Here is a 19,265-nt window from a genome sequence, read left to right as displayed (position 1 = left end):
ATTCAGAACAAATTATTTCAAAGAAGGAAACTAAATTTGGAAATAAGATTTCTTAACCCCTTTAACTGCTTAGAAGGGTCAGAGAATATAGAGATCATTTTCCAGAGTAGGTGCCCCTACGAAGTATTTCAGGTCAGGTTTGTAAGCAAGCTGAGCAGGCAGAAAGGCAAGCTCTGATCCCAGGCATGGTCCTTCTCCTGTTCTGTCCTCCTTCCCTGCATTGCAGAGCTTTTAATTAGTCTCCTGGGACAAACCCGGAGCTGTTACTACGACTGGGGGAGTTCTACCCCGGGAGGGAAGGAGTGTCCTGCCTTGCCTGGTCCAGCTGTGACCAGCAGTGGCAGGTTCTCCTCAGCATGTTGAGGCCTTTCAGAATGTTACTCTGTTGGAGGGGTTCAGTGGGAATGTCTGAGAAGGAGTTTTAGGATTTTCTATCAAGCTGGACACCCACAGCTGGGCTTACATTCTGGAGGACAACGATAGGATGTGTAACTTGGCTGGCTGTGGTCTCTCACCTGTGGCCTCAGTGGAGGAGAGGAGCTGGCTTGGTCCTGACCCTGACTAGACATCAAGCCCAGCTAATCTGTTGGCCTTTCTGCCTCTTGCTCTGAATGGGGGCAGGTGAGGTGGAAGAGCATCTCAGGTGGTCATGTAGTAGTCACGTGAAACTTGTCACCCAACTCTCTTGGACTCAGCTTTGTTTTGTTACAGTATGCACTATGTGGGGGCTCTCTCCCCATATATACGCTTCTTTTTAATGTATAGTCTTTTATGCAGATGCATTTGGCCCGTCCTGCAGCAGCCTCATGTCCCCATGCAAGGCAGCTGTGTCTGGTTATCCTTTACCACCATGGCTCACGAAGGGTTTTGCACCAAGAAGGTGTTAGGTGAATAAATTTGTCTTCGCAAATCCTCCTGTGCATGTTGGTGCCTTCCCCACCCCCGCCCTCGAGAGAGTGGAGTTCCCTAGGGAGCAGCCTGGCTGGAGGAGCAGCAGCCACACGCACCACGTGAAGAGACAGCAGCTCCTGTTCCACCTTGGCTGCAGGAGGGGAAGAGTGTGCCTGATTGCCAGGATCAGGACTAGCTGGAGAAGTGAGACAGAAGAGAGAGGAGTGGAAAAAAATGCCTTAAACTGCAAGACTGTGCTTATAGCATGTGGCCAGCATGTGCCATGCAGACTTCAGGAGGCAGCCAAAGCACATGTGAGAGGCTCCGGCTGGGCAGCAGCAGAGAGGAGAAGAGGTGTTGCAGGATGGGGGATTCCCGGACACCAGCAAGCAGGAGGGATGTGCAGGTACACGGGGCACAACTGACGGTCCTCTGTCACCCTGCAGCAAACTCAGCCTGGAGCCCAGGTAGGGCGAATGCATGGACTGTGCAGCGTATAAATTATTTTTTCAGCTTTCTTAGATAGTTTTGGCTCATGACATTATGGGGCAGAGGCAGGAGTTTGTTGATGTATGTGGTTGCTGTATGGTATTACTGCATTTGTGGGGGAGGAGGAATATTAGGGGGTTGTTTTTGAGGATTACTGCTTTGAGATGATATACAAAATTTTAGGTGTTCAGGGAGAATTTTTGCGTGTGGTGGCTCTGGGAGAGAACAAGCCTGAAGGCATCCAGGCACAGCAGAAAGAAAACTCAGAAATGTAAATCAACCACTTCACAGAAAACTTCAGTGAGAAAGGGAAACATCTGTAACAGTTAAGGGAGTGCATAAAAAGTAGTTGTCTGATAGGAAAACCTGAGGGACTGGGGTAGCCAGGTTTGTATCCCTTTTCAGGTTTTAAGATTTACTCCTCAGGGCATTGCATCTGCAAATCTCTGAGGGACTATCAAGCCCTTTTCAGTCCTCTTCACCAAGGGAAACAGTTCCGGGATACACAATTTAATTTCATTTCCATATTGCAAATAGAAGGTGCGTGTACTTGTTTTTCTCAAAGTGCAGTTGTATCTAAACACCTGGGAACAGCATTAAGCTTGTGGCAGGAACACTGTCTTCAGAATCAGAGGTGTCCCTGTGTTGACAGCTGCAAATTCTATTAGGCTGCTAAGCAGCATCCTTCAGCATGCCTCAGCAACCTCTTCCCTGCCTTGCTGTCAAGAAGCTGTGTTGAGAGCTAGATACTACTTTCCTTCTCTGTTACAATTTTGAAACTCATGGCACAACTTTAAAAAGTATGTAATTGCTGCAGAAGTTTCTTTAGGTTACTTTCTTGTGTTTCAGCTGTTGATTTGCTCTCAGCTGGTAAAGCAAAGCATGCAGAAACAGCCTGTGCATGTATCGTGCAGTCAAGTGCATTTGTCTATACTGCTGCAGTTAGCCAGTGTTCCTTGCCTTTTGCAATGATCCCTGGTGTTGTGCTTAGCTTCAAAGATACATTTTTTTAACTCTGACAACTTTTAAAAGTTGCCTTCTGCTTTTTAAAAATGAAACATCTTCAGGACCTTTTTTTTTTTCCCCTTAAAAAAAAAAAAAGCTTTCTGCAACTTTACCAATCACAACAAAAACTACTGTTACAGCTTTGCAATTTAATAACTTAAAACTATTATATTCACTTTCTGAGTGTCCCAGCTTCTCATACACACTCTTATGCTTTAATGGGTATGTGTGTGTGTATATATATATATATATTCATATCTAGATACACTTATATGTATCATCTATATATATGCATTTCTGTATGTATTACTTTTTATTAGACAATTATTTTAATGTGGCTACAAGAAGCGGTTATGGTGAAAGCTGTTGTTAACCGATGGGACTAATGAGATTAAACAAAGTCAAAAACTTTGAGAGTTTGCCTTCATTCAAGAGTTCTGAGTAGATTTATTTATAAAGTTTTTATATGTTTACAGCTGCAGCATATGCTCCCTTGAAGACACAACTGAAAGCTGAGACTGGAGGTTTTAGTATAAGGCAAAATGGCCTTGTACTAGTGAACAGATAAATATGACAACTAATGATCTCTTTGATGTGATGTATCCGTGTAGGGTTTTTTCTTCAGAAATTATCAATTCCATGTACTTTCAGATGAGTTTAGGGAATGAGTCTTTATTGTTAAAAGTGAAAATCAATGTATACTGGAAATGATACTGGAGAAGGGAGTGACCGCAAGTATATTTAAAAAATCAGAACATAAAGTAGGATGCTAGAAGTGCCTATGAATTTTTCATTATTATATTGACAGTTAGAAACAGCCATAAATTTCATATCTTATATACACAGGTACATATTAATGCTCTCATTTTCCTAAGCATTCATGGTAAAGCAGTCAGGCAGTATGGGATAACCATAGTCTTTAGACAGTGGATATCTGCATGCAAAGAAATACAAATTACAACTAGGAAAACTGAGTAAAAAGCTGTGTCCTTTTGGCCAGACAAAGCTACATGTTGCTAGCTCCACATTCAGTATTACCGACAGGCTCAAATGTGTTGTATGTTTGCAAGAGAAACATAAAAATACATTGGCAGCTAACTCCCTAGAAAATGCATCAATTTTATGTTTCTATAAAAGCATGAGCCAAAGTTTTGTGTAAAGAAAAGGATGAAAGTAGGGAGATTAGAGGCTTGTTGTTAAACCTGATGTCTTCTGCAGTACTGGCTAGTATTGAACAGTATTTTACTACAGTTCACTGAACTTCCTGCAGTGCCACCCAGCTCTTTCTCTGGAGTGGACACACTTGAGAGTCCTTGATATATGTATCTGGCTAGTGGGTAGTGTGTGGGCACCTCTTGATGCACACATTTATTTAAGGACGTTTATTTCCTAACTCGTAGAAACCTCTCCTGAAAGATATGATGAACAATTTCTGTTCTGTTGTTCCCCTCTAAGGGTTCTACATTTAGACAACCGCCACTCTTCATGTGTGTGCATTTAATGCTTAGTTACAGTACCTGACTGAATTGTGTTTAGAGCAACTAAAATGTATTATTACGTTAGATACACTCATGTTGCTCTTGCAGAAGTTATGAACCAGTAGTATGACTTACCAGTTCCATTCAGGCATGTTCTACTGTTAAATACTTTGTTTTCTGTAGAAGAATTCATCACGTGATCATGGTTCAAGTCTGAGTTGTTGCATTGTATTTCAGTGCTTGACGCAGCAGCACTTGTAGTCTCAAGTGAGTGTTGCCATAATTGCCTGAGGGTGCTTGTAGGATCATCACAGATTTGAAGCATTTGTCTGCATTTGAGTGTCCAGTTTCGTGGATGGGACGTTTTGTATTCAGAAGCTGCCAGTCCTGCAAATAGCACAAACCTGAGAGTTAAAAAGTAAGATAATCCCTTGCAGGAGAGATATATAAAAGTCACCTTATTTTGCCCTTATAGGTAAACAACACTTCAAAGGTAGTGTCTTTTATTTTTCCCCCTGTGTTTTTCAGGAGGGCAGTGGAGGTGATACCACCTGCAGCAGAACGATCTCTACAGAGCAGCTCTCCTCCAGTCTTGTGGCATCCTGTCATAATAAGCCCTATTGTTTTGTGTCACAATGTCATACACAGTTGAGCTAGTAGCAAGATGGAACATAAGTCTTCAGAAAGTGCAAAAATATTTGAAGAATTCAAAATAAAGGGTAATTTAAACAAAATGTGAAATAGATTGAAAAAATTCCAAGCCATTGACTGGTGGATAAGAGAATTGCTAAGGACTATAGCAGAACAGAGAATTGCATCAGGGCAGAGCCTGTGCATCTAACAGCAGAGTGGGATCTGAAGTGGCAGTGGAGTGGCTGTGCCTCCCAGTTCCAGATTTCGGCTGAGCTCTACCTCACAGGAGTCAGAACAATGGCAGCAAGATGTTGATTTAAAAAAAACAAAAACAAAACACAAAACAAACAAACAAAACCCACAAAAAAACACCAAAAAAATAACCAGAAGATATTGGTTTTCCAGTCTTGCTGAGAAACCTTCAGGTGTAATGTGTGAATGAGGCCCTGCAGAAATCCAGGTATAAGCAAGACCACAACAAATTGTAGGTTCATGTTGGAATTATGATGGTTTATTTCACATTAAATGCTTTCTTGTTCGGTACAAGGAGAACACATACTGAAAGTATGCTTTCAGCGTTACACCAGCATTTAACAGCATTACTGATAGTGGACCACAATAAAATATGGCATTTCTTTTTAAGGAGCAGGCTAACTTAATGATCAAAACAGGAATTGATATTACCATATTATAGTTTCCTTCTCCAAAATTATAAGCTGCTACAGGACAAGGGCACAGGTTTTAACTCCTGATGTTTGTTGTCAGGTGCTGATGCTGTTGATCCTATTGCAATAGGACTGCTTCGTTGGAAAAATCCATATGTGTATGGGAACACTCACCTCCCTCTCACCTTCTCTGAAGATGCCTGTGCTCCTGTATTTCAGTGTTTTGCTACACAAAATGACTTCTCACATCCATTATCCTGCCCAGCTTCACTTTCTATCACTCCATTGCCTTCTTACAGCACTAGTAGTCAAGAAACTTTGAGTCAAGACTGTACAGGTAAGTGATTATTTCTTTTTTACATTGCAAAGCTTAGTTTAATCAGCAGTTTTAGTGCTCAAGTTAAATAGCTGTTTCTGCTGCCAGACTGCTTGCTCCTAAGGAAGGATTAGACCACAGAAACTTCACAAAATAATTTATGCTTATGCCAAGTAATTCTTATTCAAACAGTTTGTCTCATGGTTTAAAAAGTATCAGAAAAAAGAGCATTCTGTTCTCAGCCACAATAATATAATTAGTGCATGTTTGCTTTGAAACTGGTAGACCAAGTGTTTGGTGAGGGTGGATCCATGGTAGCATATGGAGGCATTTGAGGACAGTATCGTCTCTTCTGTGTCTGTCATAAAACTTTGCATGATGGAGGATAGCTTGATAATGTCCGTCATGTATCCAAAATGCTACGAGCACCTGGCTAATAACAAAATAAGATGTACAAGGAGCATCTGCTTACATTCATGGGAAAGCCTTTGTGCTCTCACACTGTTAAAAGGCTTATGTCTATCAGAAGCTATCAGAAACAGCAGCATGCTGGGTGGTGATAAGGTGCTTCCAGACTGAGTCTCTCAGGGTCTGCAGGCAAGATGACACCTAATAAAGGGTTGTGGTATTAGGACAAATCACTCAACCCATCATCTGCTTCCATTTGTATCAGTTTTTGATCATGATGATGATAGGAAGTGGGGCATGAGCTCAGTGAATTTTTCTGGCTGGCACATGAGGCCCTGACCTACATGCTTCCTACTGAACCCCTGTAAAAAGATTTTAATTCATGCTGTGCTTTTTATGTTGCTAAGTGGGAGGAATTAGCAATGTTCTGCCTAGATGCCAGGTAGCAGAAAGGTATATATGGAGGCTGGGGTCTTAGTGGATCCAGTATTGAAAGGGGTAATGCTGGAAAAGGGCTGGTCTAAATACCTAGTACTGACCTAGTTCTTAAAATGTCTGTAATAATTGCTGACAACAGTGGCTGAATGTAATCTGTAGTAAAAATTATAATCAAATATGTATATTACTGTTGTTTGTATTACTGCTTTTTTCATTGTAAGTATTGTAGTACATTAATGTACTTTAGTGTAACTGATGTAGTCACTACTGCATGTTGCCAAAAATTAATGGGCCTGAAACTCTGTGGTGGTGCTGAAATCCAAACAAAACTGATCTCTCCCTTCCCAGAACCTCCTGATCTAATGGCTCATCCTCTGGAGCTTGCTGGATGCTCACGGCAGCCAAAAATCCCGGTCTCCAGCACTTCAAGTGCCATTCCTAATGCCTGCTCTATTGGTGACACTTGCAAAGCAGGACTGTTAGGGCAAATGCTGAATAATTCCTACAAGGTTAAATGTTGTGACTGCTATTTATCTTTTTATCTGCTTCCAATTAAGAGCAGTGTAAATCTGCACCCTCTGCTCACAATCCAGTGTTCTTTGTATGAACTCGGTGACTGTATTCTGGAAGCTTAATTTGTATCGTAGTTTATTATGCCACCTCTTTTAGTGATAGAAATACTGTATGTGCTATGAGATACTTTATATTTCCCCCCTATGAGGAGTGACAACTCTGGTATTAATTGTGAAGCTGTTGTTTTGGGACAGTGAGGTGGCAAGTGAGCCTTACTGTAAGGTTCACAGGCATCTGCCACTGAAGGTGATGATGTGGAGATGGGGAGAAAATTAAAAATAAAATAAAATATTAGTAGTATAATAAAACTAGTAAAACTTGATAAGGAGCTGCTAGCAATGCAAAACAATTTCCCAGTTTCAAAGTATGGATGCATATAGCCAAAGATGCCAGTATGATATTGTACTAGCAACTCAAATACAGATGCCATAATTTTGATCTTAATTTAAGAAGCTACTGGATCTTTGAAGAGCTCACAGTGAGATGTTTATTAAAGTACTGTGCTGAAGAGCAGCATAGCAGCACGGTGACAGGTCGGCTCGGAAGTAATGTCCATTTCCAAAGGGGTGGGAGGTGATGGTGCAAAGCATGACTTGGAGCACAGGAAGAGACAATCTCCACCCAGAGCAGTTAATGTCCTAATTTCTATATCCAATGGAACAGGGATTATTTTAAATCTAAATGTCTCCTGCAGCAAAGGAGAGGGTACTGCATGTAAACTGGGGAAGTGTTTCCTGTATACTGATCAGAAGTGCTTTACCCTATTGCATAGGGGGAGAAGGGTGCTGTGTCAGCAGCTTCTCTGTATGGCTCGATGTCCTCTCTGCAACACCAGTGATAATCCATATCACTGGGCCTTACTATGAGGCTTCTAGCGCAAAGATTCCTCAAGATTTTTAAACTTCATCAGTTTTCAGGGACTGTCATGCTATGACTGAAAAGCTTGTTTGCAGTGGAGATAACAGCTGTTCAGCAGTGTACAGCATGTCTGTGGAAGCTCAGGCAAGAGTGCTGCATCAGCTGAAATGGGATTTTTTTGAAAAGACAGAGGGTAATTTACAAATTGATTAATGAGCTAGGGTATATCTTAAAGTTATATCCAGGCTCATTTATATCCAAGACTACTTGATCAGCTCATTTGCAGGAACCTGAGATGCAAAAGAATACTATGCCACAGGCTTGCTGTGTGCTTCTCTCTTGTGAATTTACATCAAACTCTCGATAACATTCTAATAACAAATTTTTAAAAACCAAACTATGCTAAACCACCAGTATATAACACATATAATACATACATTGTAATTCCAAAGGAATTCTTTTTTAACTGCTGATGGTGGGAAAATTCTGGCTGTTTCCTCCGGAGCAGGGCATGTTTGGGCCCTTGTAATAACCTGTGCTTGGGGATGTCTGAGCTGAATTTCGATGTGCAGAGCAACAAGACAGTGATGTGGAAAACAAGGTATCAACACAGTAAAACTGTGTATTAGGATACACAGTATGAAAGAGTTAGATCTGCAGCTAATAGTATTTGGGGAGCTTGTCTTCGATGGTGCTTTGCATCCCAGTCTCGATTTAGTGCTTTTGTTGCTTCACAGCATTCTGCAATGCTAGATGATTTAGAGTAGTGTCAGATTTTGTCTCTAGATACAGGAGTATAATTGACATCAGAATCAATTTCATGTATGCTGGAAGGGAATTCTTGAACTTTTAATATTACTTGTGATTTGAAATAATGTTTTTGGAGAGGATTGCACTTGTTAATAAAAACCATGCTTCTGTTAAGAATGGGGCAAAACATGAGGAGTTATTCTGATTTCCTAACCTGGAAATCTTGTGAGGGAGTACCAGAGAGGAGCATAGTTTTGATAACTATTTCATAACTACATATCAGTTTTTGACCTGAGTCCTGAAGAGTTCCTGTTGATTAACTTCGTCTTTTATGATCACTAATGCTTAATTACATTGATTATTATTTTCTAGAATATCCAGAAGACTTTGCTAGACACCAGCTGGTTTGAGAGAAATACATTTGCATTGGGTAGAAATGAGTCAGGAACTGAACAGTATCTGTCAAGTTTGTGTCATCTGCAAGTTTTAAAGAAACAGAAAATATCATAATGCATGAAAATATTGAATATAACAAGACCTCTATGTCATCTTGAAATGAATTCCCATTTTTACTTGTTTGTTCATTACAAGGACCTGTCCCCTTGTATGCTAGATCAGCTGTTTTAAAAGCAATTATATTGATTTGCCATTAATTGTTCCTGACAAATCTGTTGGTTCTTTGTTATCATCTTGTTTTCTTCAAGGTGCTTCAGACTGCTTGATTTATTGCTTGCTTACTAGTTTGTCACCATCTCTTTTCAAATATCAGTGTTGGACTGACTGGGCTGTAATTACCTAAAGTACTTTAGTTGCCCTTCTCCGCTGTTATGGGACTTTACTCCATCCTTACTTGGATGGAATCTTCCTTAAAATATATTTATGTTCCTAAATCTCAGCAAAGCAACTGAAACGTGAAGTAGACACCTATGTGTCTTTTCTGGGTCTGTGCCTGGTCCCTGGTGTTTGAATGTATGGAATAGAGCTATTCCAGCAGAACTTGTACTCCCAGCAGAGACAGGGAAAATGCAGAGGCTTGAGTCAGCTGGACCCTCTTCAGGATGCACCTGGGTCTGTCTTGTAGTTGGTCAGAGACATGCACTTCTGGAAAAAAATAGTATTCTTATGACTGTGGTACACAACTTGTCACAAACATAAGAAAATCTGAAAAAGTGTTCCAGCTTCATTGCTCAAATCTGTTGGAAGTCTGACAGCTATTTTGTTTATGTAAATTCCTGTGATATCTCCATTTCATTTTGCTGGTGCAATCATAGCATCAAACCTTTTCCCTTTGTTTCTACACTGCAAGATATTGCCACCTGCTGTGAATGCTGTATTTGATGTATACAAAAATCAAATTAATTTGTTATTTCTTTATTTCTGTGTACTTAAATGCATACTTGAATGGATTCTTTGATTCTGCAGCTTCCATATTTTTTCTGACAGAGCTGTCTTGTTTCATGCAGTTCTAAAGACCTATTTTAAATCACACAATAACAGTAAAAAGCTATGTAAAGAAACATTTTGTGACACTGACTACTTTTTAGTATGGTGTACGACTCCAGTTACATTTATTTGACAAGCTAGATGCAAAGTAAGTGAGTACAATAGATCTAATGTTAGCTGAATTTTGCAAAAGGAATAGTATTGGCCTGCCTAGGAAGTTATTTGTTCACCTGGAGAAAAATGAGGCTTGAAAGAATTATAATGTGAATAAGGAAATGATTGAGGGGGACATGGCGACAGTCATGGGGAGGGCGAGTACCAAATGGGAAGAAGATTAATAGTGGAGTTTTCCCAGCACTGGTTTGGAAATAAGGTTAATATTTTTGTGGATGACTTCTGAAAAAGAAGTCTGAAAAGCAGGAGGGAGTGCAGTGATGAGATGTGCTGATGGGTCTAAACTGGGAGATATCATCACTACAGGGGAGAATCTGAATATCAGGTAGAAAGAAATGGGTGACTTCTGGGAACAGAATAAGGGAAAAGTGATGAAATACAATAGTGCAGGTTTAAAGACTGTGCATAGCAGGAATTATTTTTTTTCTCCTGTGAGCTGGAAGTCCTCAGCTGGAAATGGTAGAGGAAGATAAATCCAGCTACTAATCGGAAGTGTGAAGTAGCTGTGAAAAAGCAAATGGAAGCTTGCAATCTTAGGTGAAATACTTGCCATAGAGGGAAAGATTAAAGTTGTTTACCCGAAGTGAATTCTTTCAGAAAGGGTAAAGATGCACTGGAGACAAGAACAACAGGAGAGAGGAGAGCTCATAAGAGGAGAGCAAAAAAGTTTGCTGTGTTTAGCAAAACAAAAGCTATTTAAAAAGAAAAACCAAGACAGTAGTTTTTGGTTTCTGTTTATTTAATAATCTGATGTTTATAAAGGTTGGGAAATACCTGTTCTTCAGACCAGCTATCTGATGTGTTCACTTATCCTGACCAGCAGCCTTCAGAGTCTGAAGAAACTGCTAAGCAAGCCCGGAGTTGCAACTGCTGGTGTTTGCACATAAGAGTTAACAACTTCCAGTTGCAAATCTGAATTTGAAGGGTTCATAAGATGCCTAACTTCTGGGGACTGCGTACAAAAGTGAAAGCCACAAGATGGTGCTGACACTCCTTGCCATGGTTGAAGGCATTATCAAAGATGCAGAGCAACATGCAGTGGCTCGGCTGTAACCAGACAAAATTTCCATGGAGCTCGGTGCATATTAACCTGTAAACAAGTAATAAAGTCAGTGGCTCAGTTGGCCTACAGTTTGTATTTATGCGTTTATATTTGTTAAGTTATACTCACTCAGTGAGTGAGGGGGAAAGAGAGAGGTGAAGACATAAAGAAGGGAATCAAAAAGGTGTTAGTTATTTCACTACTCTCTTTTTGCTTGGCTTTCAGCTACAAAGGGATTGATGAAATTAAAAAAATTGAGAAATAGAAAGATAACACATCCGTGTTATCTCTGATTAGAATCTTCACTGCAATTTCCATGCTTTCCAACTGCCAAGGGCAAAATTTGCTGTACCTACAGTGTTGCTGACTGCTTGTGCTTCTCTGCCTGTTTTCTTTTTATGAATGCATTGAGGCAGGGACCGTTTTGGGAGGGTTTTTTTGGTATTCTCTGTATAGTGTCTTAAAAGGGAGTGGAATAGAGAAAGGTTTCTGCAGTTTATGACCGTGTAATAGAGAACTCCAAGGGAGGTTTATAAAGAGGAAAAATATCGTTTGCAAAAACGTTACTTGGGAACTCTGAAGTCAGCTGAACCCAAGAAACAATGCAGCCCCGTTGACAACTGCATAGACTTATCTCAGCGCCCTGACTCTGGCAACAGCTGCCTTTGCTACTATCCTGTCCTCTCTGGTAACACAGGCATCATGTCTCTGTTCATTCATCAGTGTGGCCATGAAGACGACAGGTTTATCTTAGTTCTTTCATTCAGCCACCAGCAGAATCTCCAGTGCTATCAATGGCAACTGCTAACTACTTTTATCAAAATTAGGGGGCAGCACAATTTGTTATAGAATGCCTTTCCTGCAGTGCTGTATCATCTTCTGCTCCTGAAATGCAGGGTATGCATTTTTCCTCTGAATAAAATGAGACTGAATGTGTTTAAGTCTAAACCTGAAATGGCTAAAAGCATACTGCATTCAATATGTATGATGAATTAGGATCCTAAAAAGAACATTAAGTATTTTGGTAACATCAGTGTCCTTGCTGACTCTTGGGATAGAAAGTACCATTAAGTCTATGCTTCCAAAGATCTAAATATGTGTACTTAACCAATTTCAAGGCTCTGGCTACCAATAGGATTGCTTATATGATTAAAAGAGTGTAATATTGTTTACTCAAAATTCTGACTGACATTAAGTGCACAGATCATTCTAAAAAACTCATGTTTAGAAGGAAGGAAATAAAAATTATGAAACTTCTATAGCCTTCTGGCCTTATCATAGCATCAAGCCTAGAAGCTGCTGAGCTGCCTGGTTCCGATCAAGCAAAATAATTAAGTATATGCTTAATTTTGGACTTGAGAGTTGTGCCATTGAGATCAATTTTTCTGATTCTCTAATGGTTCTTACCAATGAGAAACCAAAATTTGCCTAAGCTGGTAGTTCCTGTTTGTTACAGTACGTGTATTTAGAAATGCTAACCACACAGATCATGTTCTGCTGGTTGAAAGTATTTAATACTGGCAATGCTAGCATGTGTCTCCTGTCGTGTGGTATCAGCATGTTTCAATCTTGGCTTCAGAGAGCATTTTTAGAGTTGGAAGTGCATTTACTCTCCAGCCTTCTCTTTCTGCTAATTTTGGAATCAATTACAAGGCCTGACCTTTCTCTTTATCTAGAATGTAGATATTTGCCCTTTTTGTTGACCTGAGGTTGGCACGTTATTGCACAAATTTAAACTGGAATCTGATGTTATCACCATTTGCTCACTGCTGGTGCTTCATGTGAACTTAACCTCAGGAGGGTCTGTAATACAGAGTCTCTTTCTCAAATAGCAATTTAATGCAGATTTACAAGTTTTCATTCTTTTTAGTTGCTGTATGCTTTCTTGAATACATTTCTTTAGTGTCTGTTGACCACTGCTAGTGCAAGAAGGATTGATTTCAGTGTCAGATTTCATGGAGACTCCTTTCCTCTGTGCCATATTCTGGCTTTGTATGCTAGTCAGTTAATGCAGAAAAGGGTTAGGATGGAGTTCTGGTCAGTAACAGAAGAACTGCTTTTACATAAGGATGTGTCTCTGTACCACTCTTCCAACTGCAGCTTTCTAGTGCTAAAGAATCTTTAAGACTTAATGCAAGAAGGAAATGTTTAATTAGCTCTTTAAATCTAATAGGGGTTTACTGATGCTGCACAAAACAGCCATCTGTTTCACTCTTCTCTCAGTGACATGCCTTTCTCTGTGAACAGTGTACCTGTCTTCCATATTTTATAACCAAAATACTAGTGTATAGTAAATGACAAGCATAAATTTTTTAATATCTTCTTGTTAACTTTACAGAATCAAAATAGGACATTTCCCTACTTTATCTCCAGAGAAATTAAGTGTCTGCAAATAGAATGCTTTTTATTTTATTGCTCATTAGAGAATACAGCACAGTTAAACCTTGAAGTGTTATACCTTGAGTAACTGATATTTTGTGCTGGAAAAAGCTATTAAAAAAAAAAAAAGAGAACCTTCTAATAAATCTCCTTTTGATAGTCATGTTAAAGTGAGATAACCAGAAAAAAAAAAAGACGCTAATGTTGAAAACCATAAAGAAAACACAAATTTTTAATGAGCTTTTTCAATTTGATAGGGATAATGAAGTCCTGGCTCTTTGAAAGAGAAAGGGCATGTGTCAGAGTTAGGGATATCAAGCAGGAAGTGTTCATGTGTAGTGCTTCAGTACAAGACTGAGACAGAGAGCAAAAGCCATATAATTAAAATGGAATGAACTATGCACAGTAGCTCCGGTAAAGCCCTTACTTATTTTCTTCCTCTGTCTTTAAAGATGGGTTTAAGATAACTTGTTTTGTTTCCCATCACTCCCCCCATTAAAAGAAGGATAATCGATTTCCAGAAAAAAGCCTGGAGATGCCAATTTGAAAAATTCAATGCTGTCTACTCTCACCTACTGAATTTTCTTCTCTTTGCTCATTTTTCCTTGCATTTTTATATTTCTTCCTTTATAGTCATTCCCCTAATATTCAATGCATACCTCTGAAAATCTCTTCCCATTTTCCTTCCTTTTCCTTCTGAGCTCTTTCTTCTGTGTACATACTGTGAATTTGTCCTCCCTTTTCTACCTATTATTTTGCTTTCCTCATTTATACAGTTTCCAGGAAAGAGGCACTTCCAGATACGTATCTCTGATTACCCTCAGCCTGCTTCTGCTCAGCTTGGAGGAGGAGATAGCTGGAAGAAGCTCCACGTAGCTTTTCCTCTCATGCTTGTGGTTTCTCAAGTCCTGCCTCACAGGCAAGGTGCTTGCGTTAGCTTGTGGTTTCAGGGAACTAGGCAAGGTGCTTTGCTTAGCTTGTGGCTTCAGGAAACTTAATGGGTAGCCCTGAGACCAGTAAGGAGAGCAAACCATGGTGTTGCCTGTTAGTTGGTCAGGATGGATGTCCACAGGCCCATGGAGGTGGCAGGCTGCTGAACTGGCTGATTAGGGCTGAGGGGAGAGTGGATCACCACACTCCAGGGAGCTGGTCTGTGGCCAGTTTCCAGCTGTGAGACTCTGTTTCTGTAATAAGTAAGCAGGGGGCTTATTTGGCACTTGTTTGTGTCTGATCAGTTTTAATATTTCCATGGCATTTATGTCTAAGCAATGTCTTTTGGTTGAAAAGACCAAGAAGCATTTATTGAGTGTTGGGGGCAAAAAACCTCAGACAGAATTCCTTAGTCTTACTGACATGCTTGTAGTTGAATCCTCATTACCAGAGTTCAGGAGCCCCTTTACTTTGAGTTTTAGTTTGAAATTTAAGTCTTTGTTTAAACTCTGTTGGAATCAATGGAAAGGCCCACTTGTACTGCAGTATAAGGTAATCTAACTAAGGATGAACAAATCTGTTATTCAAATATAGTGTAATTTGTTTACACATATTTTAGAACCACCCCCTGCTGCCTCCTGTCAGTTCATGCGTTTGCCTTTGCTATTACTATGTTTATAGAACAAGCCCTATTTTGCTGTTCCACAACTGTGCTCTCTGCGCTGTCTATGCTTCCTTTTGTCTGTTGTTTTCTACCCCCTTGTTTCCCTTCTATACTGGAAGTAAAACTGCAGAAGTCCCCTCAAAGGGGCACTTATTCCCTGTTGTTTGCATAGGAAAAAAAAAATGCACTTAGCACTGGGGTTACAGAAGTAATTGGTGCTTTGCAAATGCCCAGTCATCTTTTGCACATCTGGACTAAAAACTGCAAACACACCTCATGCACGAATACCTACATGCTTCTTATTTCTTTTAAATACTTCCCCTGAGTGCTTCCTTCTTCCTTAACAAAAATGCTGTCATTCACATACTTGAAAATCTCTAGTCTTTAAGGTGAAAATACTGCAGAGTGAAAATAAGTTATTGGAGATTAAGTTTGTGGGAGAAGGGAGAGCATCAGTGCAGTTCCATACATAAAGATAAAAACAGAAGCTTGTTTAAAACAGGCTTGCTTTTTTTTATTATTATTTTTTTCCCCTTAGGCAGATATTATACTATGCCATTCTGTGGTTGGTAGGTGAGGGAGGAAGAAACAGAAAGGTGGAGCCATTATCCAACTATTCTTCAAGGTCACAAGGGTAGTTTGGTAGTCAGAGCAGAAATCAGACCCCTCTAAGTGATCTTCAGGATAGCAGATTAAACAAAATATTATCTCTTTTGTTATTAGTAGAGCTCATAGTTTAGTACCAGTATTAGTGAACATCCTCTGTTACACGGGAGTAAAAGACATCTTTGCCATTAATTATGAGCAAGCAATGAAACTGTAACAGTAAAAAATTTTAGCTGTATGTTTTGCTGGATTGAGTTACATAATAGCCTTCAACTGAGACTGTAAAAGGATGAGGATGAAATTAAATGAGTCATTGTTAAAAATAGGATGAGGATCTGAATTACATGTTGAGTGTGCTGGACAGCTGAATAGAAGATACAGTTTGCTGTGAGGAATAGGCTGTGTCTATACTATATAAATTTTGAATGCTACATGAACTCATTATGATTAGGGGTTACTGGTGATTTTAGTTGCTGTGAAAACTGAAATAATCTAGGAATTTTCTGTATTGTTACAACTGGTACCGCAGGGTGAAGAAAAGCATCTGACTGGTCCAGTGATAGGCTTTTATAGGAAATCATGAGCTATAGCTGGTTAGAATGGGGTTTCTGTCATGGCTAGAGGAATGCGATGGTTCAGTTTATAGGGTGAGGGAAGAAGTGATCATTTTTCGTGATGATAAGGATGGCAGGAGATGATGACTTTGGCTATTACTGGGGCAGAATGCTTCAGCAAGTGGACTAGAAGGCTTCTAGACAACCCAGCACACCAAATTTTAAGTTATGTTCCTGCATAATTTAAAGCTGGAGCCTCATGAGCTTAAGCAGTGTTTCACCTGCTTGTCACTGTCATCCAGATGGCTTTAAGGAATTCCTTGACAAATATTTTCATCAAAGAGTAGCAGCTACTAGTAACTCCATTGGATGGATGAGTTTTCATAATCAGATCACACTGCTTTAGATAAAAAGCACCATGCATTGTGCTGGTGCTGTTTGGGCATTGAAGTCCTCCACTTGATTTAGATATTGGAGGAAAAAAAAAAAGAAATCACATTTCTCAGAGCTTATTTTGCATCCGAATTGTGGGGACAGATGACACTAAAGAGCAAGGTTTTTAAAAAACAAAACAAAATGGCAGAGGATGTGCTGGTCACCATAGAAACCAGGCTTTTGATGAAGAGGTTGTATATCTGGTAATACTTTATACTGAGTTCTGGTTACAATAAAGATCCACAATATTTTTTCAAATGCTTCCATTTCCTCTTCTGCTCCATAGTTTACTCTGATGATAGAAAGGAGGAAACTGCAATATATGGAGATTTGTCTTTAAGGTACAGTAAAATACTTATTTCGGCAAAATAGTAACCCATTTTGCTGAAACAAGGTTTTATGTAAGGCCAGAACATGCAAATGGAAGCTATAGCAAAGGAATTCAGTGCTTAACAACTCTTTGGACATGCATCGATTTTAAAGGCCAATTACCTCAAAGAATATGTAGAAAATTCTGTCAGTAAAGCAGTGGCTAAAATTGGCCATTTGTAGAGATGATGCTTCTGCATTTGTAAACATCCAGACATCCAGCACAGAGTCTCATGATCTCAGTGAAGTTATTCATGTGTGTCTGCATATCGTGGGCTCTTAGTCCAGAAACACTATCTTTGTGTAATTTACCAACCCTGAATTTTGTGGTATGTTAGAAGTTTTTATTAAGAATATTATTGAAACTCTGTCAGTCAAGGTTTTTCTGAGCTCAGGTATATGAATCAGGCAGTAAATATTTGAATGCATAACCAGAAGAGCCATCAGTGGCTGAATAAAGATGGCTTTACGTAAAAATCTGCGGGTTGACTGATGTGAGCTTCAGTGAAACAGCTTCTGAGACACTTCAGAATAAATCAGATAAGGCTATCTTCACAGAAATGGGCCCCTGAATTTCTCATTTAATGGGCCTATGTATATAGCACTGATACAGGACTGAGGTAGTTTCAGAGTGTGTTTTAGGATTCAGTCTTTCCATTATCTGCAGTTTCATGAGCACAGTGATAGTTTTCCTGGATCATGAACACACTGTTCACTCTTATTTAGAGCAACTTACTACCTGAATATTAAAATAACAGTAAATCCAACTCTTGAAAAATTTAAATCCAGATTTTAATGCATGTAGACTTGACTGATAATAAACATTTTTTTTCATTATATAAGGAATTTGTATTATCAGTTACCAACAATAAATTACTTATTGACGTTTATTAAATTTATTTCTTAGTATAATTTAAATACTTTTTAATTATAATATATCCTGATCAGGTGATAATACTGCTGATCAGAACTGCATCTGACAATGACACCATTTTCTTTCCCTACTTCCCGTGTGCATTCAAAGTCTCGTCTTCCTTCTTTAGCTGTGGAAAGTACTGTAGGGTTTTGCCTCGCTATTCTTTTGAAGTTGACAGGGTCTGTTGAGGTTCTGTAGAATGAGTTGCCCCCTGTGACCTCTAGTTCAAGAGTAATCAAACATGTTTTTACTGATAGAATCCCTTTTTAGCAGACTATAGTACCTTGTTTCATAACTCTTTAAAATATCTATATGAGTCTCAAGCACGTACAGAGAAGGAGTTTGGCTCAGAGAAACAAGCAATTTTTTGTTTTTGGGCATGCTGTTTAAAATTCTCTTTGGCAGCTTGACCAGACATCACATAGAATGTTGCAAGGCTTCATAGATGTATTTTATTTTTAACATTGTTTTACACTGATTTAGGTTTAATTCTGAAGCAACTTACAGATGCATTACACTTTAAGCATGCCAGTTGTCTAGAAATTGCTTGCATGCATGATTATTTGCAGATTTTGATATTTCATTTTAAAAAAAGTTTATACCTTTTTCAACAATTGTGTGATAAACATTCTTTTGACTCTGCAAATCCTTTGTGTGGATGTCTTAAAAAAAAAAAAAAGATGCTCTCCAGCTTTGTATGCAATAGTCATCTTTACAAAAGTATTTGGTTTATTGCATTTAAGATAATTTTTTTGTTGTTAAATTCCTCCCTTTCTTTCATCTGTTCTTTTCTTATACCAAGTAAATACACTTTTGTCTTCTACAGTGTCTTTGCTTAATAAATTCAGAATTTTCAATGATGGTGACTAGTGTATTAATTTAATAAGCTGGACTAATTTTCTATATTAATATGTCTTTATGTAGAGCACTTTTGGGAAAAGTAGATAGCTAATCAGTATAAATGTGTTAGTAAACCAGTCTGAAAATACTATCTGATAGTTTACATTTTTTAAAGTTACCAGAACAGTTGTTTCTTCTTTCCTAACCATATTAAAAACATAAGCATATTTGAAGTCTAGACCTTATGCTCAGTCCTCTGATGAGGCCCTTAATTTTATTAGATAAGTAAGTGAATTAGTAATATGTACTGCTGAGTCTGTCATGGATGATCTAGCAGAATATTTAAACTAATGTGTGGTTTTTAGCATGTAAGTAATCTTTTTACTTCAGTGGTGCTTTCGTGTGCTTT

At 39.0% G+C, this 19,265-nt stretch overlaps 1 protein-coding gene across 1 annotated transcript in view; it reads left to right on the top strand.

Annotated features, from left to right (window-relative positions):
• The first annotated feature begins 1,156 nt into the window (after positions 1-1,156).
• Positions 1,157-19,265, top strand: part of ANO4 (anoctamin 4) — a 243,818-nt gene continuing 225,709 nt past the window's right edge. Inside the window, exons 1-2 of the mRNA XM_074902662.1 lie at positions 1,157-1,358; positions 5,262-5,498. Coding sequence (XP_074758763.1) covers positions 1,157-1,358; positions 5,262-5,498 — 439 coding nt within the window. The remainder of the gene's footprint in view (positions 1,359-5,261; positions 5,499-19,265) is intronic.

This window comes from Athene noctua, chromosome 3 (assembly GCF_965140245.1).
Source record: "Athene noctua chromosome 3, bAthNoc1.hap1.1, whole genome shotgun sequence".
Classification (NCBI taxonomy): domain Eukaryota; kingdom Metazoa; phylum Chordata; class Aves; order Strigiformes; family Strigidae; genus Athene; species Athene noctua.
This window is presented reverse-complemented; position numbering and strand designations above follow the sequence as displayed.